The sequence below is a fragment of the Oncorhynchus tshawytscha genome, linkage group LG09 (assembly GCF_018296145.1).
Source record: "Oncorhynchus tshawytscha isolate Ot180627B linkage group LG09, Otsh_v2.0, whole genome shotgun sequence".
NCBI classification, from domain to species: Eukaryota; Metazoa; Chordata; class Actinopteri; order Salmoniformes; family Salmonidae; genus Oncorhynchus; species Oncorhynchus tshawytscha.
The window spans coordinates 14,820,998-14,842,729 of NC_056437.1; the positions used below are offsets into that span (position 1 = coordinate 14,820,998).

At 40.7% G+C, this 21,732-nt stretch overlaps 1 protein-coding gene across 3 annotated transcripts in view; it reads left to right on the plus strand.

Moving 5' to 3' along the window:
- Window positions 1–21,732, plus strand: part of cntnap3 (contactin associated protein family member 3) — a 193,204-nt gene that overhangs the window by 108,412 nt on the left and 63,060 nt on the right. For all 3 annotated transcript variants that reach the window (XM_042326590.1, XM_042326591.1, XM_024430942.2), the window contains exons 11-16: window positions 4,069–4,175; window positions 7,256–7,375; window positions 7,955–8,152; window positions 9,578–9,734; window positions 12,711–12,838; window positions 14,400–14,570. In XM_042326590.1, coding sequence (XP_042182524.1) covers window positions 4,069–4,175; window positions 7,256–7,375; window positions 7,955–8,152; window positions 9,578–9,734; window positions 12,711–12,838; window positions 14,400–14,570 — 881 coding nt within the window. The remainder of the gene's footprint in view (window positions 1–4,068; window positions 4,176–7,255; window positions 7,376–7,954; window positions 8,153–9,577; window positions 9,735–12,710; window positions 12,839–14,399; window positions 14,571–21,732) is intronic.

The window sequence follows — 21,732 nt, forward strand, 5'->3', positions numbered from 1 at the left end:
AAACAGGTGCAACCAATAAGACGTAACAAACAGAAAAGGAAAAGGTGATCGGTGGCAGCTAGTAGACCGGCGGTCGTCGTGACAGTAAGCCCTTTTGCAATTATGTTAGCACAGCTGAAAATGGTTGTGCTGATTTAAATAAACAATAGAATTGGCCATCTTTAGACTAGATGAGTATCTGGAACATCAGCATTGGTGGATTCGATTACAGTCTCAAAATGGCCAGAAACAAAAAAAATTCTCCTGAAGCTCGTCAGTCTATTATTTTTCTGAGAAATGAAGGCTATTCCATGCGAGCAATTGCCAAAAAATTGAAGATCTCGTACAACGCTGTGTACGACTCCCTTCACAGAACAGCACAAACTGGCTTTAACCAGAATAGAAAGAGGAGTAGGAGGCCCTGGTGCACAACTGAGCAAGAGGACAAGTACAGTAGTGTCTAGTTTGAGAATCAGACGCCTCAGAAGTCCTCAACTGACAGCTTCATTAAATAGTACCTGCAAAACACCAGTCTCAACTTCAACAGTGAAGAGGCGACTCCGGCATGCTGGCCTTCTAGGCAGAGTTCCTCTGTCCTGTGTCTGTGTTTTTTTGCCCATCTTAATCTTTCCTTTTTATTGGCCAGTCTGAGATATGTTTTTTTCTTTGTAACTCTGCCTAGAAGGCCAGCATCCAGAGTCGCCAGAGTCGCCTCTTCACTGTTGACGTTGAAGGCCAGTTTTATTGCTTCTTTAATCAGGAAAACAGTTTTCAGCTGTGCTAACATAATTGCAAATGGCTATCTAATGATCCATTATCATTTTAAATGATAAACTTGGATTAGCTAACACAATTTGAAATTGAAACACAGGAGTGATGTTTGCTGATAATGGGCCTCTGTACGCCTATGTATATATTCAATACAATATCAGCCGTTTCCAGCTACAATAGTAATTTACAACATTAACAATGTCTACACTGTTGTCAAGACTGTCCTGATCAGGTCAGGATACAGGAGACCACAACCCTACAGATTATCTCTCACCCCCAACATAGGAGGAGAGATCCAGGGGTCTGAAGATGTGGGGGTTTTATGACCCCTCACGCCCATGGTAAATCTTAGGCCCCAGACAACATTCCTTTGTCCTCTCACTATGGAGAACCAACCTCAGAACATTAAGCATGCAATAAAGGGACTTTGGAACAATGGTTTCCGTCAGTCACAATGGTGGTCATGACGATAGATGGAATATGAAAATGTATGTAATTTTTGTTCTGTTATTAAAGGTTAATAGATGACGTTATTACGAAAACATTAACTTTAAGAGTTTTCCCAGTATATGTTTGATGTTTATACATTGTACGTTGTGTGGAAAATGTCCAAATCAAAGAGAATATTTTGGTAAAGATGAAATGTGAAGTTAGTTGTCTAAAATTGGATTTGAGTAAAATCTAGACCTTGTCTCTTAACTTGGTATGCCCAGAGAATTGCCTTAAAGGCGGTTGTGCCCACTTCTGACCCGAGGGTATAAGACATGTGAGTGAAGAATAAACATATCTGACTAAGTGACCCGAGCTGCAGCCGAGGTCTAAAAAGTAAATGAACCCAAAACTCAACCCAAGGTTAAAGACCTTTTTCTACCCATGCTACTGATGAGCAGCTGTGTCTAAGCGGGTGAATTTAACCCGGTCCACCTAACCTCCACTCTCCATCGAATCGTGGTATCTACACTGTTTCATTCCTACACTGTGAGCTCTGAGCTACAGAGCTGTCTGTCTTCAGAAGACCCCTCCCAGAGCAAGGGCGAGGAATCAGACCAAAAGGACACTGACATCGTGAGGACAACCAGAGAGTTGCGCCGGAGAAGTGCGTCATTGAAAAGCGTAAACGACCCACGCAGAGCTTCCCATCTGAGACCTCCCACACGTAATTACATCATTATATTCTGACCCATAAGAGCGGCAGTTCGGGGCAAGGCTAGGGTTAAAATAAGCATAGCTGACAAATGCACCCAAATGTATATTTCTCTTGTGTACTTTCTCTTTTTCTCTCTCTTTTAAATCCCCATTTTGGGTGACACACGCTATAGTGTGTTGGCCCGTTATACTAAGTTCTAATCAATAGCCTAGACTGTGTTTTTCTGCATGTGGATCTTTTATCATCATTTTAGCTTTCTAGTAAATAAATAATCAACTAAGATTGGTGTGGTACGAACTCATTGGTGGGACCCGGGTCCGTGCAGATTCCCGGTTTATGCGACATTCAGAATGAGACTGTAGAGGAAACTGATTAATTAGCGACTGTTGTAAAATCGATATTCTGATATTCTTTGAGTTAATTTGGGAAATAGAAACTCAATAAAACAAATTTTCCCATGGTGCCCCAGGTTAATGAGTTATTAATTGCTTGATTCATTTAATCATGCAATTAGAAACATTTAATCATTCGATGAGCAACAGTCGTCACATTAACTAATACAACGTCACGACACTATTTCGGATCAATTTGATGTTATTTTAATGGACGAAAGATGTGCTTTTCTTTTAAAAAACAAGGACATTTCTAAGTGACCCCAAACTTTTGAACAGTAGTGTAATTGTAATGGTGCCCATTATTAGTTCTCAGAACTGACCATTTCAGAGGACATTCTGAGAATGCCTACTTGGAGTTCAGAAAAGGTTTCTTTACAGGTCTTGAAAAAACTTGAGAAAGGTGTAGAAAATCGAAAGAACACTGGGCCTAAATGCATAAAGAGATTCACAGGATGCCAAAAAATGGTTGTTTTTGTCAGATATGTCTCTCTGAGAAAATAGTTTGACTATGCGCCAGGGGTTGGAACCAATTCAGGGAACAGAACCAAAAAATGGAAAATATCTAAATTATTTGAGGAACAGAACTGAAAACTAAAGTGATCTATACTGTTCCCGGAGCAAAAACGTTATTTAAAAAGTGTGGGAATCAGTTAGTTTCGTTATTGTACGTTCTGGGCATTTTTTTTCCAGTCCCACAAAAATCGCAACAGCCTATGCAAAGCACTCACTCTGTCACTCAGAAACGTATTCCAGCGTCTGCCTGCCAGCTGGAAATCTTTGCCAGTGGGTCTGTAGGCTACCTGCCCCTCCCCTCCCCTCTGAAGCATTGGTTAGCCTACTGTACCCTACTGACATTACAAACATAATTAAGAAATTAGGGAGAGAGGTTTAATTACAGAAGACTTTTTCAATACTAGTTAATACAAGTCAATACTAGTCACATTTCCCATTGGATTTATTAACTACAAAAATGTAAGATGTGTTTTTAATTTTAGTGCTGCTCTGCACACACAACATTGTTAGCTAGTCCTGCACACACAACCTTGTGAGCTGGTCCAACGTTAAACCAACTCGGAAGTTCAAACATATTCAGAGTTCCTCCATAGAAGCCGCTCCTCCGTAGGTATAATTTTTGGGGCCGAATTCTGATAATGCATGTTATAACAAGATGCCCAGTGCCTCAAGGCAAGGTTCCTCCATCCTCTTTCACTCTCTCATCACCATCATATTTTCAGTTACATCTCACGCCCTACACTGTGACTGGCAGCACAGTGTGTGTGTGTGTGTTTGTGTGTTTGTCATTCAGTATGATTAAACCATGCTATTACGGCAAAATACAAGTTGCTCTTAATGACTTTCCTGTACAGATTAAATCGCTTACCTGCTCCACAGCAAGCTGCTCTATTTTAATGTAACCTTTATTTAACTAGGCAAGTCAGTTAAAAACTCATTCTTACTTACACTGACAGCCTACCCCAGCCAAACCTGGATGATGCTGGGCCAATTGTGCACCACCCTATGGGACTCCCATTCAAGGCCAGATGTGATACAGCCTGGATTTGAATCAGGGACTGTAAGGACACCTCTTGCACTGAGATGCAGTGCCTTAGACTGCTGCGCCACTCGGGAGTTCAGATAGAGCATGCACTCTATCCTCACTGATTGGTGAAGTAATTTAAAATTGAGCTAAATGTATATTTCAGAGGTATAAAAAGGAACAGAAAGATTTCTGACCTTCAGAAACCTGTGGGGGATAAAACTCTCTTCTCTTTTCAGATGCTCTCCAAGCCATTGTGAACACGGGGGGAGATGCACCCAGTCTTGGAGTACCTTCCATTGCAACTGTTCGAACACGGGCTACAGTGGAGCAACATGTCACAGCTGTAAGGAGACCTTGTGTGTTTCTTAAAAATCTTAAAACCACAGTGTTGTTTTTAGAACTGAAGAATTCTTTCAAAACCTGTGTGTGTGCTTGCTTGCATGCGATTAGTAAGCGCTCAAAGCAGAAGGCGTATATCCAAACTGTAAAGCTAGCGCAGAACTAAACAGACTAAACAGACATACTGTCGAGAAGATATTGTGTTTGTTCCTTAAACATGCACAGAGACACAGCCAATTGGATTCAAGGTCAAGCGTCTTATCTCTGATGCAGCAATAGCCTGCTGCAGTGCCTGACCCGTTTGACAAAGCCTCACCATTGATAAGGATTAGGACAAAGCCTTTAATGATGTGATAGCTTCTCTCGCTCTGTCTCTCTAAGTCCGCTCAGTGTCATCATAAATTGTGTGGAAGATTTGAACGTTAAATTAAGCGACTTGTCAGTCAAACATAATCGCCTCACCATTTAACACATTCACACTTGAGTTGCGTTGAAATTGAAGTGCTGGTGGAGACCGGAAAAGGACTGGTGATTTTCTTTGTCTCTATAATTAAATTGTAATTAAACTTAGATTCATCACAGGAAGTGATTCAGGTGAGGAGGAAATAAGATATTTATGAGAATGGAGATATACTGTGTGACTAAACTATTAGAGGTTGTTAGTTATTATTTTCTGACAAGAGGGGAGGGTTTGTATTGTTTCATACATTGTGTACGCACATCCAATGACTTGCATGGTGCTTGGTACAAATTGCCAGACGATGACTTTCGGGTCAAAATGGTGCACAAAAAAAACAGGTGCATTCATCATTGTACCTATTCTTTATTTCATGAGGGTTTGTATTATGCCAGGTCAATGTGTTCTAGTTACAGCAGGGTTTCATAGTCATGTTCAGGGGAACCCACAGAGGTGCACATTTTTGTTCCTGCCCAGCACTTATACACCCGATTAACAAGCCCTTGATTAGCTGCAGGTGTGTCTGGTCTTGGCAGGAACAAAGAATTAACTGAGGAACCCTGCTCAGGGTAACAGTGAAAGGGAATACACTGAATACAACCTCCTGTTAATGTTGTTATTGATATGGCCTTGTATTAATTATTTATCAGTCAGACATGCCCACTAGCCATTAACCAATGGCTATTCAGAATAATATAGACTGGTATACACACGGTGTGCATCTGAAATGGCATCCTATTCCCTATAAAGTGCACTTCTTTTGACCAGGGCTCCAAAGGCTCTGGTCAAAAGTAGTGTACTATACAGGGAATAGTTAGCCATTACGGACAGAGTCAAAGAAACGGCAACATCTGCAGTGATGGGGCCTGCATTCCTTAGGGACACCAGCTAGCACCCTTTAATCTAGAATGCAATGGTTTTCTGTGCGTCTCCTTTCAAATAATGATGGTTAGCACATCAATAATGTAACAACCTCCGCAACAACAGAACAGACTGCTGGCTCAAACACACACATTACATCAACAGAACAGGCTGTTGGCACACAAAGCTACTGTAAATCAGAGTGGAGAGAGTTGAGTGCCCAAAACAAAGAACGCCTTTCGCTGCTCTGCGTCAGTGGAGCCTTGTTGTCTGGCACACCCCAACATGGCTTAGTGTCTTGGAATATAAAAGTTTGTGTTGTTTGCTTTGTGTATGTGTGTGTTCTGTTTGCACACCCAATGTGCCTTGGTGTCATAGATTAGAATATGAACGTTAATTTTATTTGCTTTTAGTACTGTATGTATATGTTATGTACACTGAGTATACAAAACATTAAGAACACCCAGTGGTGGAAGAAGTACCCAATTGTCACACTTGAGTAAAAGTATAGCTACATAAATAGAAAGTTACTCAAGTAAAAGTGAAAGTCAGGCAGTGAATTACTACTTGAGTAAAGTCCAAACGTTTTTGGTTTTAAATACACTTAAGTATCAATAGTACAAGTATGATTCATTTAAAATTCCTATTATTTAGCAAAGCAGACAGCACATTTGCCTTGTTTCTTTTTTAATTTTGCGGACAGCCAGGGGCACACTCCAATACTCAGACATTATTTACAAAAGATGCATTTTGTGTTTGGTATACGTATATTCTGTGAGTTATTCATTTAGAAATGTGAATACATTATAAAGTATCATTGGACAGCCCTTGCCACCCAAAGGCATTAAGTATGCTCCTCAGCTGAAACATTTAAATATTTTCCTCCAAAGCAATCCTAGATGTCAAAATCTTCATAAACAGCATAAATTATAAACAATTGTTTTCTTTCAGGAAGTGGTGTTAAAGACTTGATTTGGAAATTTACATATAGACCACATGCCAGGTCTCAAGTTCTTAACTTATCATACTTACTTTCACATCTAGTGGAAACATGGCAGTGTTTGCTCTAAAAGTTGTTCCTGTGTAATGTACATTTAATTGGAATTCTTGCGCATGTGTCTGTTGGTGTCTGTATTTGTTTCAGTTCATTATTTCAGTCAGTACTAATTTCAGCAGGGGGAAAAGCAGTGAATGTTATTCTTGAGTAAAAGTAAAGTCACCCAGTAAAATACTACTTGAGTAAAACTATTTGGTTTTAAATATACTTACAAGTAGAAAAAGTAAATGTAATTGCTAAAATATACTTAAGTATCAAAAGTAAATGCATAAATCATTTCAAGTTCTTTATATTAAGCAACCTACACGGCACCATGTTATTTATTTAATTTTATTCTAAGGATAGCCAGGGGCACACTCCAACACTCATTTTTACAAATTAAGCATTTGTGTTTAGTGAGTCCACCAGATCAGAGGCAGTAGGGATGACTAGGGATGTTCTCTTGATAAGTATGTGAATTAGATAATTTTCCTGTCCTGCTTATCATTGAAAATGTAACGAGTACTTTTGGGTGTGAGGGAAAATTGAGTAAAAAGTCGATTATTTTCTTTAGGAATGTAGTGAAATAAAAGTAAAAGTTGTAAAAAAATATCAATAGTAAAGTACAGTACAGATACCCCCAAAAACGACTTAAGGTGTAGTTTAAAGCATTTTTACATAAGTACTTCACACTGGCAGTAAGTGCTTGTGTATATTTTCTCCTACTCAGCTGTCTATGAGAAGTCATGTGAAGCGTATAAACACCAGGGTAACACATCAGGCCTGTATTACATAGATGTGGACGGAAGTGGTCCGATCAAGTCACAGCTGATCTACTGCAACATGACAGGTAAACCACACACACATGCACGCGCGCGCACACACACACACACACACACACACACACACACACACACACAAGCTAATTAAACCACTGGATGACTATGTGGTTTCCCTGTTACATTATACCACTGCATGGATAGTTAGGGTTTCCCTGCATGCATAACCACTGGTGGCAGTGTGACAAATAATCTCCACTTAGTTTTTACTATTGCCTAATGCAAATCTGTTATGACAGAGAAGTAGGGTTCAGTTAAAGTGCCACCAACAATCTGGCATATGGTACTTCCTTATTGCCCGCCAGTGGCAGTTTAGTTATTTCTCTCACTGACGGAAACAGATAGACACCTCGTTTAGGGGGCTGTTGATGGCTCTCGGTAAGTAACTGAGCTGTGAGCTGTGGCTGGGATCCCAGATCTTCTGACAGGATTTCCATCCTTCAGGGCTGGCACCAGCTGCTATCGGAAACATCTCGTCTTCCCACCCACCCCATCCCCATTTTCACACTGTCTCTGCTATCATTAACATTTTCATAATTATTTAGAATGATCCTAGGATTTCCCTCTGTTCTCTCTCTCTTCTCCTCCAGATAAAACATGGCTGGTGATCCAACACAATAACACGGAGCTAACCAAATTAAAGGCCTCATCTGGGATAAATCAGCATTTAGCCTATTTTAACTATTCTGCCGACGCGGAACAGCTCTGGGCCATAATTACCCAGGCAGAGCACTGCGAGCAGGAAGTCCTCTACCACTGCAGAAAGTCACTCCTCTTAAACACACCAGGTGAATCATTTTATTAACAGTATTGATCCCAGCCAGCCATAAAGGTCAGGATGATTAAAAACCTGCTCACTCAGTCAACTGTGAGTCAGTGTACGCATCCCAAATGGCACCCTATTCCCTATATAGTGTACTACTTTTGACCAGAGCCGGCAGAAGTAGTGAACTATTTAGGGAATAGGGTACCATTTGGGAGACACCCTGTGAGAGGGAGTGCTGCTCTCCACCCGCAGAGCTTAAGCAGATGTCACAAATTGATTATTGTGCTCATTGTTGCAAATTAATTTATGTTTTAGGGGGGGGGGTTGTTCTATGTAGGCCTACCCGTCATATTGTTATACTAGAATATTCATCATTTCTGGATGTGTTATGGTACATGCACTGAGTGAGTTAGCATTTAGGTGATTCGTTTTTGCGTTGATTGGTGTGTCGTTGGTGTTTGCCATATGATATTAATTTGTAATGACTCTTTTAAACCTGCAAATGAACATGAAACAAGGCAACTCACAGCTTCACAGTGTAATTGCTGTCCATTAGCTGTCTCGTTACTGTAGAGGCTGACTGAGGGAAGAGGAAAACAATGTCAAAGCTAAATAAATAATGCTGGAAAATGTCAAATGAAGAATAATGAGGGATAGAGTATGGTTTTAGGTTTCTGTTTAAAACCAGACAGCCTGCTTCAGGTGGGGGAACGTGATCAGACAAGTGATGGAAGAAAGAATCAATGAGAATGACTTTCTTTTCTCTTTCAAGGCAGCACTCTGGAGTCTGGCCTGTTTTTTTGGGGAAAGTGGTGACTGAAACCATTCTCAATTAAGCACTCTCTCTCCTCTTGTTACAGTCTTTTTGTGGAGCGTGTCTCTGTTATATGTCATTAGTGTCCTCATTGCAAATAGCACCAAATTGATCTTTAGGTAAAACACATCTTGTCTGATCTGTTTTTACATTTTTACCCAAACATCTCATGCCCTACATAGTAAATAAATGAACAGGAGTTTGGGAGTCTGTAGTATTTTTGAACACACCCCTTTGTTAGGTTAACATTTTTCAGAGTAAATAACTCACGGACACTAGAGAAGCTTGACCAAGTTTTATTCTTCCCAAAGGGTCGACACAACTGTATTCAGACAAATAAATAGCTTCCCCTGTGGTGGTATTCATACCCCACTTTGGGTGGAGTCTCCTCCTTATCTCTAAACATTGCATCATTCTTGCTAAGCAGGGAACTAAGTGATCTGAGCCTTCAATGGTTTCTCCCCTTATCAGTACTGTTACAAATGATTGTTTTCCCTGCACTCAGCCCCTCATTATGGCACCCCTCATGTCTCTTGTGTAACTAATGCTCCTATTCTCTGAGTATAACAATGTTCAAAGTTTACTCCAGAATCCGACACCTTCAAAGTGTGTGTGTCTGTGTCTTTATCTCAGATGGATCTCCGTTCACCTGGTGGGTAGGTCGTACAGATGAGCCCCAGACGTACTGGGGCGGGGCGGTACCAGGGAGCCAGCAGTGTGGCTGCGGTCTTCAGGGGAACTGCATCGACTCAGACCACTACTGCAACTGTGACGCTGACCGCAAAGAATGGTACAATACCATCACATTCTCTATATATTTCCCTCAATCTCTTTCTCTCACTCTATCTGCTCCCCTCTTTCTCTCTCGCTATATATCTGCTCCTCTCTATATATATACCGTGGGAGAACAAGTATTTGATACACTGCCGGTTTTGCAGATTTTCCTACTTACAAAGCATGTAGAGGTCTGTAATATTTATCATAGGTACACTGAGAGACAGAATCTAAAACAAAAATCCAGAAATCACATTGTATGATTGTTAAGTAATTAATTTGCATTTTATTGCATGACATACGTATTTGATACATCAGAAAAGCAGAACATAATATTTGGTACAGAAACCTTTGTTTGCAATCACAGAGATCATACGTTTCCTGTAGTTCCTGACCAGGTTTGCACACACTGCAGCAGGGATTTTGGCCCACTCCTCCATACAGACTGTCTCCAGATCCTTCAGGTTTCGGGGCTGTCGCTGGGCAATACGGACTTTCAGCTCCCTCCATAGATTTTCTATTGGGTTCAGGTCTGGAGACTGGCTAGGCCACTCCAGGACCTTGAGATGCTTCTTACGGAGCCACTCCTTAGTTGACCTGGCCGTGTGTTTCGGTTCGTTGTGATGCTGGAAGACCCAGCCACGACCCATCTTCAATGCTCTTACGGAGGGAAGGAGTTTGTTGGCCAAGATCTCGCGATACATGGACTCATCCATCCTCCCCTCAATACGGTGCAGTCGTCCTCTCCCCTTTGCAGAAAAGCATCCCCGAAGAATGATGTTTCCTCCTCCATGCTTCACGGTTGCGATGGTGTTCTTGGGGTTGTACTCATCCTCTTCTTCCAAACACGGCGAGTGGAGTTTAGACCAAAAAGCACTATTTTGTCTCATCATACCACATGACCTTCTCCCATTCCTCCTCTGGATCATCCAGATGGTCATTGGCAAACTTCAGACGGGCCTGGACATGTGCTGGCTTGAGCAGGGGGACCTTGTGTGCGCTGCAGGAGTTTAATCCATGACGGCGTAGTGTGTTACTAATGGTTTTCTTTGAGACTGTGGTCCCAGCTCTCTTCAGGTCATTGACCAGGTCCTGCCGTGTAGTTCTGGGCTGATCCCTTACCTTCCTCATGATCATTGATGCTCCACGAGGTGAGATCTTGCATGGAGCCCCAGACCGAGGGTGATTGACCGTCATCTTGAACTTCTTCCATTTTCTAATAATTGCGCCAACAGTTGTTGCCTTCTCACCAAGCTGCTTGCCTATTGTCCTGTAGCCCATCCCAGCCTTGTGCAGGTCTACAATTTTATCTCTGATGTCCTTACACAGCTCTCTGGTCTTGGCCATTGTGGAGAGGTTGGAGTCTGTTTGATTGAGTGTGTGGACAGGTGTCTTTTATACAGGTAACGAGTTCAAACAGGTGCAGTTAATACAGGTAATGAGTGGAGAACAGGGGGGCTTCTTAAAGAAAAACTAACAGGTCTGTGAGAGCCAGAATTCGTACTGGTTGGTAGGTGATCAAATACTTATGTCATGTAATAAAATGCAAATAAATTACTGAAAAATCATACAATGTGAGTTTCTGGATTTTTGTTTTAGATTCCGTCTCTCACAGTTGAAGTGTACCTATGATAAAATTACAGACTTCTACACACTTTGTATGTAGAAAAACCTGCAAAATTGACAGTGTATCAAATATTTGCTCTCCCCACTGTATCTGCTCTCCTCTTTCTCTCACTCTCTTTCTCTGTCTGTTTCCCTCTTTCTTTATAAAGAGTGGCAGGGTAGCCTAGTGGTTAGAGTGCCGGACTAGTAACCGGAAGGTTACAAGTTCAAACCCCTGAGCTGACACGGTACAAATCTCTCATTCTGCCCCTGAACAAGCAGTTAACCCACTGTTCCTAGGCTGTCATTGAAATTAAGAATTTGTTCTTTAACTGACTTGCCTGGTTAAATAAAGGTTAAAAATCTCTCTCTATATATACTTCTTCTTTCTTCCTCATCTTCTGAACACCAATCCCCACTACTCTTCAGCTCCTTTTTGTCCACCCTTCCCTATGTAATGTTTGGATCTCTGCCCCAACATGCTATAGTATACCATCTGCTGTACTCAAACCCACAGTGTGATTCTCTACTGACTGAGATTCACCTTTCAATTTTTTTTATCATATTCAGAAAGGGCCTTGTTCTCTCACCGGCATTTGTATTTGTTTTCATGAAATTTTTATAGCCCCCACAACAGTAATACGACTACAAGAACATAAACATCAGCTAGAGTAAACATCATCTGGATGGAGGTTGTTAAAATCGGCACAATTTTCTTTTCTATTTCCTGTTGTGATTGTTTGTGCCCTAGTGGTATTTGATTAAGCAATAATCAGAACAGGAAGTAGCTGTCCAGAAGGAATGGTTCTAATTCTAGGAGTATGAGTCAAATGCCTACATCTCCAAAGATGCAGCAGAAGTATACTGTACTTACAACTCTATTGTATAAAAATAACATTCATCCTACATCTCTGTATGTGTATTTCTTACAACACCAGCAGTGCACAACTCCAGTTCTCGAAGGCTCCCATCCTGCTTCTCGCTTTCACTCTCTCTCATATTGATTGGCTATAGATTCCACACACCTAGCCCAAGTAATCAACTTGCCATTGAAATGCAACAAATGGTGTATCCTGTTAGCTCTGGAGAACCGAAGCTATACACCTCCACCCTATACCATGTCTCTCATCGATAGCTATACATATTAGAGAGATTATCAAGAGCAACCAGACCAGCTGCCTGCTATTACTGTCACACTGTGAATCCAGACACAAAGACAACCTACCGTTACTGTGCTTCATAAACTAACCAACAATCAAATACTCAGGATGGCTGTTAATTAGGATCAATTGAAGAAAGCAACATAGGCCAATATACACTGATTTTGATCTGGTCCTTTGTTCCGCTGTTGTTTTAATGCATCCCTCCTCTGTTTTATGTAACCCAGGGCGACTGACTCTGGTCTGCTCACCCATAAGGAGAATCTGCCGGTCAGATGGGTGGTTGTTGGGGATCTACAGAGACCTGGATCAGAGGCAGCCTATAAAGTCGGACCACTCAAGTGTCATGGCGACAGTAAGTATCAAATTATGACATTGTAAAGATAGTCTCACACTCGATCTACATTCTTAGAAAAAAGTGCTACTGTATCTAGAACCTAAACGGTTTATTCAGCTTATTCACCCTTTCCACAGAGGCTTCTATATGGAACCCAAAATGGTTCTACCTGAAACCAATGTGTACAGCCGAAGAACCCTTTGGAACCCTTTATAATCCCAATTATTTATTGGGTATCACCCAAAGTTTTGGCACACAGTGCCTTACTCTGGGTTAGAAAGTAAGGATCAAGTCAATTAATCGTTCTACTAAATCAGTCCATTATGTAATCCATTAATGACCCTCCTTCAATAAACTGACTAGGTTTTACTGAGTACTGTGTGCTCGCTTTGATATATCAGTCAATCTATCACTCCATTATTTCTATATGGACATGGAGTATTTACAATGCACACAGGCTGTGATTCAAACAAATGCAGATAAATGACCTGAGCACTGTAGACTTTACAAGCTACTCCTACTCTGTGTCACTTTCTGACCTTAGTTCTTAGGTTATGTCTTTGTTTAGTATGGTCAGGAGGTGAGTTGGGTGGGTTGTTTATGTTCCTTTTTCTATGATTTGGGATTTCTGTGTTTGGCCTGGTATGGTTCTCAATCAGAGGCAGCTGTATATCATTGTCCCTGATTGAGAACCATACTTAGGTAGCCTGGTTTCACTTTTGAGTTGTGGGTGATTCTTTTCCGTGTTAGTGTTTGTGCCACACGGGACTGTTTAGTTTGTTTCGATTTTCGTTTGTTCTTTCACTTTGTTATTTTGTATTTTGTAGTGTTCAGTTTTACATACAGTATTAAAATGGACACTTACCATGCTGCAAATTGGTCGGATATCTCTTACTCCTCGCCAGAAGAAGACGAGCGTTACACTCTGAGTCCTCAGCACAGTCATTTCTTTTCCCATACCTGTTTGATGCTAATGCAACATTCTCTTCCTCTCCATCAATCATCATGTTAATCACTCTGATTATGCACATAACCTAATTATCTGTACCACATTAGCAGAATGGTTACAAAAACAATGTTCTCTCTTTTATGCACTTATGCTGATGGCGGTAGGTAGTTGTTAATCAGACAATAATGAATCAAGAGTCCCAATCTCTTTTTTATTCCTAATTGCATCCTTGGTTACCTGAAATATTTATCTTAGTAAATTAGACATAAACGGGGGAAACAGAGGTGGAATATAATTAAGATGAATTAGAAGAAACAGTTGGCCTGTTCATGTGCCTGACAGTCTCATCAACAGATCATTATTATGAACTGAGAACGAAACAAGTTGAGGACATATACTCTCGAAGCCACATCTTATTTTGTTCTCAGTCTATTTAGACCTTAGTTTACAATAAGCACCCTTTTTCTCAATCAGCACCTTGTTATGGTTGTCGCACCTATGTGATTTGTGGTTGTCTTACTTACCTTAGCTGAATGCACTGACTAAGTCATTCTGGATAAGAGTATGCTAAACGACCAAAATGTATGTACATGTAAATGGTAAATGTATTGATTTCCATCATTTCCTCAGAGAACTTCTGGAACGCAGCGTTCTTCAACAAAGAGACGTCATATCTGCACTTCCCCACGTTCCACGGAGAGCTGAGTGCAGACATCTCCTTCCTGTTCAAAACCACTGCTGCTTCAGGAGTCTTCCTGGAAAACCTGGGCATCAAAGACTTCATACGGGTGGAACTCAGCTGTAAGTAGAATGGATGAAGTCGACTGTAATAGAGTCGATAAAGTCAGCTGTAATTAGAGTGGATGAAGTGAGTTGTAATAGAATGGATGAAGTTGGCTGTAATAGAGTGGATGAGCTCAGCTATAAGTAGAGTGGATGAAGTCAGCTGTAATAGGGTGGATGATATCAGCTGTAATAAGGTGGATGATATCAGCTGTAATAGGGTGGATGAAGTCAACTGTAATAGGGTGGATGAAGTAAGCTGAAATAGAGTGGATGAAAATCTCCATCTTTTACACCGATTGACTGCACATAATAACATGTTCTGCAGGTCTTGTTCAGTTTCTGCCATCAAAATAATATAACCAGCATATAAAAATGTACTTGGCATTTCATCATAATATCTTACTCCAATATTTAACTGTTGAATTTATTTTGTCAAATAATTTATAAACAAAGCAAACAAAGTCTGTGATAATCTGTACGATATTCATTAACACACATACAAGCAATTGTTACTTTGTAAGATAACATTTCCCATCAACCCCTGTCTTAAACAAACTATAGGCTAAAATATCCCTATTTACAAAATCAAAAGCTTTCTGGAAATCAGTGAAACATGCAAAAGTAGGCTTCTCTTTGTGTAATCTATTCCTGATTATTGTACAGACCGAGAAGATATGATCTATACAGGCTCCAGATTTACGAAATACATTTTGTTCATACACCAGAATGTTTTGATCCTCCAAAAAGGTCATTAGCCTATTGTTGAGGATGAATGAATATAATTTATAGACCGAACTTAATAAAATACGCCTCTATAGTTCAGTGGTACTTTCAGGATTTTTTTTGAAGATTTGGGAATGGGATTCACTATAGACTTATACCAAGTGAATGGCAGTATACTGTGCTCAAAACTCATTTGGAGCAAATCATATAGGATGTAAATTAATTTTGAGTATTTTAAAACTTTGCAGCGTCAATCACCTTAATTAACTTTTTGTTACCTGAGAACAAACTACCAAACCCCTTCTCCCACTTTTAAGTACCTGTGTAACATCAGAGTTCAGCCCCCTCTAGCTCTTCCCTGACTTCCATTATAATTTTCTTATGTAGTTTTTGTCCTACCTTGTTTATTGTCCCTCCAAAACGATTGAGGATTTCTTGTCTGTATCTCCTCATGGCGTAATAACTGCCTTCTCTGATATCTCAGTTTGAATAGGTGCAGTCTTTTATCAAACACATGCTGTTTGTTCTAAAACTCCTTCCTACACGGTTCTCTTGTATTCCTACCTTTACACTGTAAATATAAGTACATTATAGACCATAGGTCCCTTAACTCATCATTCCAACAAGCCTTATTCAGCTTGTAAAATGTCCTGGGCTTGGCAGTGTATTTCTATTTTCATAATTGTTTTCCCATTTCAGAATATATGACATCACAACATTTTTCATACCACACATCTAAATCAAATTTGGTTTCTTGGCATCTTTGCAGAGTTCCACCAGAGCTCTACATGCCATTTCAGGACACAGGAGGTCATTTGGCAAATTTGTTTTCTTAAATGTAGGCCTATGTGGGGTATGTACAGTATATTTTGCCCTGAGTGATGCACAGTTATATTTGGTTGAGAAATTTTGTGGCCAACAGAAAAGATCATAAATAAAAGGGAATTATCAGGAAGTGTACATTTTTCTCCAATTTAGTTAAAACATCCACAGTCTTCCAACATTATCCACAGTCTTCCACCATTTGTTTAGAGGGTAACACCTTAAAATCCAACGTTTCTAGAGAGTTGTGGAGGTAACTATATAGTCCACCACAGCTGTTCCTTTGTCAGATATGGATGTAAAGTTATCTCTTAAGGGGATTATCCTTCCATTAATGATATACATTTTAGAGTCCCGAAGGAATTCTAATAGGGTTTCCATGATGATTAACAGAGTCATCCAAAGCAACACTCGGTGTAATATCATCAATATCATGTACAGTTGAAGTCAGAAGTTTACATACACCTTAGCCAAATACATTTGAACTCAGTATTTCACAATTCCTGACATTTAATCCTATTAAAAATTCCCTGTCTTAGGTCTGTCTTAGGTCTGTCTTAGGTCTGTCTTAGGTCAGTTAGGATCACCACTTTATTGTAAGAATGTGAAATGTCAGAGTAATAGAGAGAATGATTTATTTCATTTTTAATTTCTTTCATCACATTCCCAGTGGGTCAGAAGTTTACATACACTCAATTAGTATTTGGTAGCATTGCCTTTAACTTGTTTAACTTGGGTCAAACATTTTGGGTAGCCTTCTACAAGCTTCCCACAATAAGTTGGGTGAATTTTGGCCCAGTCCTCCTGACAGAGCTGGTGTAACTGAGTCAGGTTTGTAGGCCTCCTTGCTCGCACATGTTTTTTCAGGTCTGCCCACAAATGTTCTTTAGGATTGAGGTCAGGGCTTTGTAATGACCACTCTAATACCTTGACTTTGTTGTCCTTAAGCCATTTTGCCACAACTTTGGAAGTATGCTTGGGGTCATTGTTCATTTAGAAAACCCATTTGCGACCAAGCTTTAATTTCCTGACTGATGTCTTGAAATGTTGCTTTCATATATCCACATATATGTGGATTTTCCACCCTCATGATGCCATCTATTTTGTGAAGTGCACCAGTCCCTCCTGTAGCAAAGCACCACCACAACATGATGCTGCCACCCCCGTGCTTCACGGTTGGGGGTGTTCTTCGGCTTGCAAGCCTCCCCCTTTTTCCTCCAACCATAATGATGGTCATTATGGCCAAACAGTTTTATTTTTGTTTCATCAGACAAGAGGACATTTCTCCAAAATGTACGATATGTGTCCCTATGTGCAGTTGCAAAATGTAGTCTGGCTTTCTTATGGTGGTTTTGGAGTAGTGGCTTCTTCCTTGCCCGAGCGGCCTTTCAGGTTATATTGATATAGGACTCGTTTTACTGTGGATATAGATACTTTTGTACCTGTTTCCTCCAGCACCTTCACAAGGTCCTTTGCTGTTCTGGGATTGATTTGCACTTTTTGCACCAGAGTACGTTCATCTCTAAGAGACAGATTGCATCTCCTTCCTGAGCGGTACGACGGCTGCGTGGTCCCATGGTGTTTATACTTGGGTACTATTGTTTGTACACTTGAACGTGGTACCTTCAGGCGTTTGGAAATTGCTCCCAAGGATGAACCAGACTTGTGGAGGTCTACACATTTTTTAAACTTCCGACTTCAACTGTATATAGTCATGTAACCTCCCAATTCGACTGTTAAGATCCCCACATATGTAAATAGCATCTGCTTCTGTATGTAGGTATACTTGACTTAACAAATGACAATAGAAGGAGGATACATATCTACCCCTGTTCAGGTGGAAAATAGCATGAAAACACAACAAAACAATCATCTGACACCCTATGTTCAAAGTGCAAACCAATAATTCCTTCTATGGCTTTATCGATAATTTCAATTTTATATGCTTTCATCATACCAGACTTTACACATATTCTCACTCTCCGAGAGCCCCTGGGGGCTTTCATATGAGTTTTTCGGTTGTAAGTGGATGATTTCATTTGTAAAAGAATGGATAAAGTCAGCTGTAATAGAGTGGAAGATTTTGACGTTTGTGTTCCAGTATATAATATAACAAATTGATATTACGGTTTCAATAAATACGTTTTAAATCATTCAAATGTATTTATAAAGCCCTTTTGACATCAGCTGATGTCACAAAGTGTTGTACAGATACCCTGCCTAAATCCCTGAACAGCAAGCAATGCAGATGTAGAAGCATGGTAGCTAGGAAAAACTCCCTAGAAAGGCAGGAACCTAGGAAGAAACCTAGAGAGGAACCAGGCTCTGAGGGGTGGCCAGTCCTCTTCTGGATGTCCCCGGTGGAGATTATAACAGTACATGGCCAAGATGTTCAAATGTTCATAGATGACCAGCAGGGTCAAATAATAATAATGACAGTGGTTGTAGAGGGTGCACCTCAGGAATAAATGTCAGTTGGCTTTTGTCAGTTGGCTTTTCATTCAGAGTTAGAGACAGCAGGTGCAGTAGAGACAGAGAGTCAAAAACTGCAGGTTCGGGACAAGGTAGCATGTCCAGTGAACAGGTCAGGGTTTCATAGCCGCCGGCAGAACAGTTGAAACTGGAGCAGCAGCACGACCAGGTGGACTGGGAACAGCAATGAGTCATCAGGCCAGGTAGTCCTGAGGCATGGTCCTAGGTCTCATGTCCTCTGAGAGAAGAGAGAGAGAAAGAGTTAGAGGGAGCATACTTAAATTCACCCAGGATACCGGATAAGACAGGAGAAATACTCCAGATATAACAGACTGATCCTAGCCCCCGAAAAAAACTATTGCAGCATAAATACTGGAGGCTGAGACAGGAGGGGTCAGGAGACACTGTGGCCCCGTCCGACGATACCCCCGGATAGGGCTAACCAGGCAGGATATAACCCCACCCACTTTTCCAAAGCACAGCCCCCACACCATTACAGGGATATCCTCAAACCACCAACTTACTACCCAGAGACAAGGCCAAGTATAGCCCACGAATATCTCCTCCACCGTACAAACCTGAGGGGGGCGCCAACCCGGACAGGAAGATCACGTCAGTGACTCAACTCACTCAAGTGACGCACCCCTCCTAGATTCTCCTAGAGCACCAGTAAGCCAGTGACTCAGCCCCCGTAATAGGGTTAGTGGCAGAGAATCCCAGTGGAGAGAGGGTTAGGGTTAGGGTTATTTTTCCAGTGCCGTTTTCCAGGCAAAGACAGCAAGGGCGGTTTCTCGCTCCAATGCCTTTCAGTGCCTCACCTTCACACCCCTGGGCCAGACTACACCCAGTCATAGGACCTACTGAAGAGATGAGTCTTCAATAAAGACTTAAAGTTCGAGACCGAGTCTGCGTCTCTCACATGGATAGGGAGACCATTCCATAAAAATTGAGCTCTATAGGAGAAGGCCCTGCCTCCAGCTGTTTGCTTATAAATTCTAGGGACAATTAGGAGGCCTGCATCTTGTGATGGTAGCATATGTGTAGGTATGTATGGCAGGACGAAATCTGAAAGATAGGTAGGAGTAAGCCCATTTAATGCTTTGTAGGTTAGTTGTAAAACCTTGAAATCAGCCTTAGCCTTAACAGGAAGCCAGTGTAGAGAGGCTAGCACTGGAGAAATGTAATCACATTTTTTGGTTCTAGTCATGATTCTAGCAGCCATGTTTAGCACTAACTGAAGTTTATTTAGTGATTTATCCGGGTAGCCGGAATGTAGAGCATTGCGGTAGTCTAATCTAGAAGTCACAAAAGAATGGATACATTTTTCTGCATCATTTTTGGACAGAAAGTTTCAGATTTTTGCCATGTCACGTAGATGGAAAAAAGCTGTCCTTGAAACAGACTTGATACGTTTGTCAAAAGAAAGATCAGGGTCCAGAGTAACGCCGAGGTCTTTCACAATTTTATTTGAGACAACTGCACAACCATCAAGATTAATTGTCAGATCCAACAGAAGATTTCTTTGTTTCTTGGGACCTAGCATCTCTGTTTTGTCCGAGTTTAAAAGTCAAAGCAATGCCGCCATCCACTTCCTTATGTCTGAAACACAGGCTTCCAGGGAGGGCAATTTTGGGGCTTTACCATGTTTCATCGAAATGTACAGCTGTGTGTCATCCGCATAGCAGTTAACATTATGTTTCCGAATGACATCACCAAGAAGTAACATATATAGTGAAAACAACAGTGGTCCTAAAACGGAACCTTGAGGAACACAAATGTACAGTTTATTTGTCAGAGGACAAACCATCCACAGAGACAAACTGATATCTTTCCAACAGATAAGATCTAAACCAGGCCAGAACTTGTCCGTGTAGACCTATTTGGAATTACAATCTCTTCAAAAGAATGTGGATGATCAATGGTATCAAAAGCAGCACTAAGGTCTAGGAGCAGGAGGACAGATGCAGAGCCTTGGTCTGACTCCATTAACCTTTCTTGGGCAGGCGATCTGCTAGCGGAACCCCTCCACAACATTCCACTGAAAAGGCAGCGTGCAAAATTCAAAAATATTTTTTAGAAATATGTAACTTTCACACATTAACAAGTCCAATACAGCAAATGAAAGATAAACATCTTGTTTATGTGAAAAAAACACAGCCATTTTTCCAGCCAAAGAGAGGAGTCACAAAAAGCAGAAATATAGATCAAATTAATCACTAACCTTTGATGATCTTCATCAGATGACACTCATAGGACATCATGTTACATAATACATGTATGTTTTGTTCGATAATGTGCATATTTATATCCAAAAATCTCAGTTTACATTGGCGCGTTATGTGCAGTAATGTTTTGATTCCAAAACATCCGGTGATTTTGCAGAAATACTCATAATAACATTGATAAAAGATACAATTGTTATTCACATAATTAAAGATAGACTTCTCCTTAATGCAACCGCTGTGTCAGATTTCAAATAAACTTTACGGGAAAACATAATCTGAGAACGGCTCTCAGAACCCAAAACAACCAGAGGAATATCCACAATTTTGAAGTCAACAGAAGTTAGAAACAACAACATAAATTTTCACTTACCTTTGATGTTCTTCATCAGAAGGCACTCCCAGGAATCCCAGTTCGACAATAAATGACTGATGTGTTCCATAAAGTCCATAATTTTTGTCCAAATAGCCACTTGTTGTTCGTGTATTCAGCCCAGTAATCCATCTTCATGAGGCACAGGCACTTCCCCCAGACAAAAAGTTGTTACAGTCCTTTAGAAACATGTCAAACGATGTATGGAATCAATCTTTAGGATGTTTTTAACAGTAAACATCAATGTTCCAACCGGAGAATTCCTTTGTCTGAAGAAATGCACTGGAATGAGAGGTAACTCTGTCGGGAGCGAACGTCATGAGACCAAGGCACTCTCCTTTATAGTAGAATCCTCTTTCAAGTTTCTAAAGACTGTTGACATCTAGTGGAAGCCGTAGGAAGTGCAACTTTATCCATATCTCAATGTGTATTCGGTAGGCCAAGCTTTGAAAAACTACAAACCTCAGATGTCCCACTTCCTGGTTGGATCTTTCTCAGGTTTTCGCCTGCCATATGAGTTCTGTTATACTCACAGGCATCATTCAAAACGTTTTCGAAAATTGTG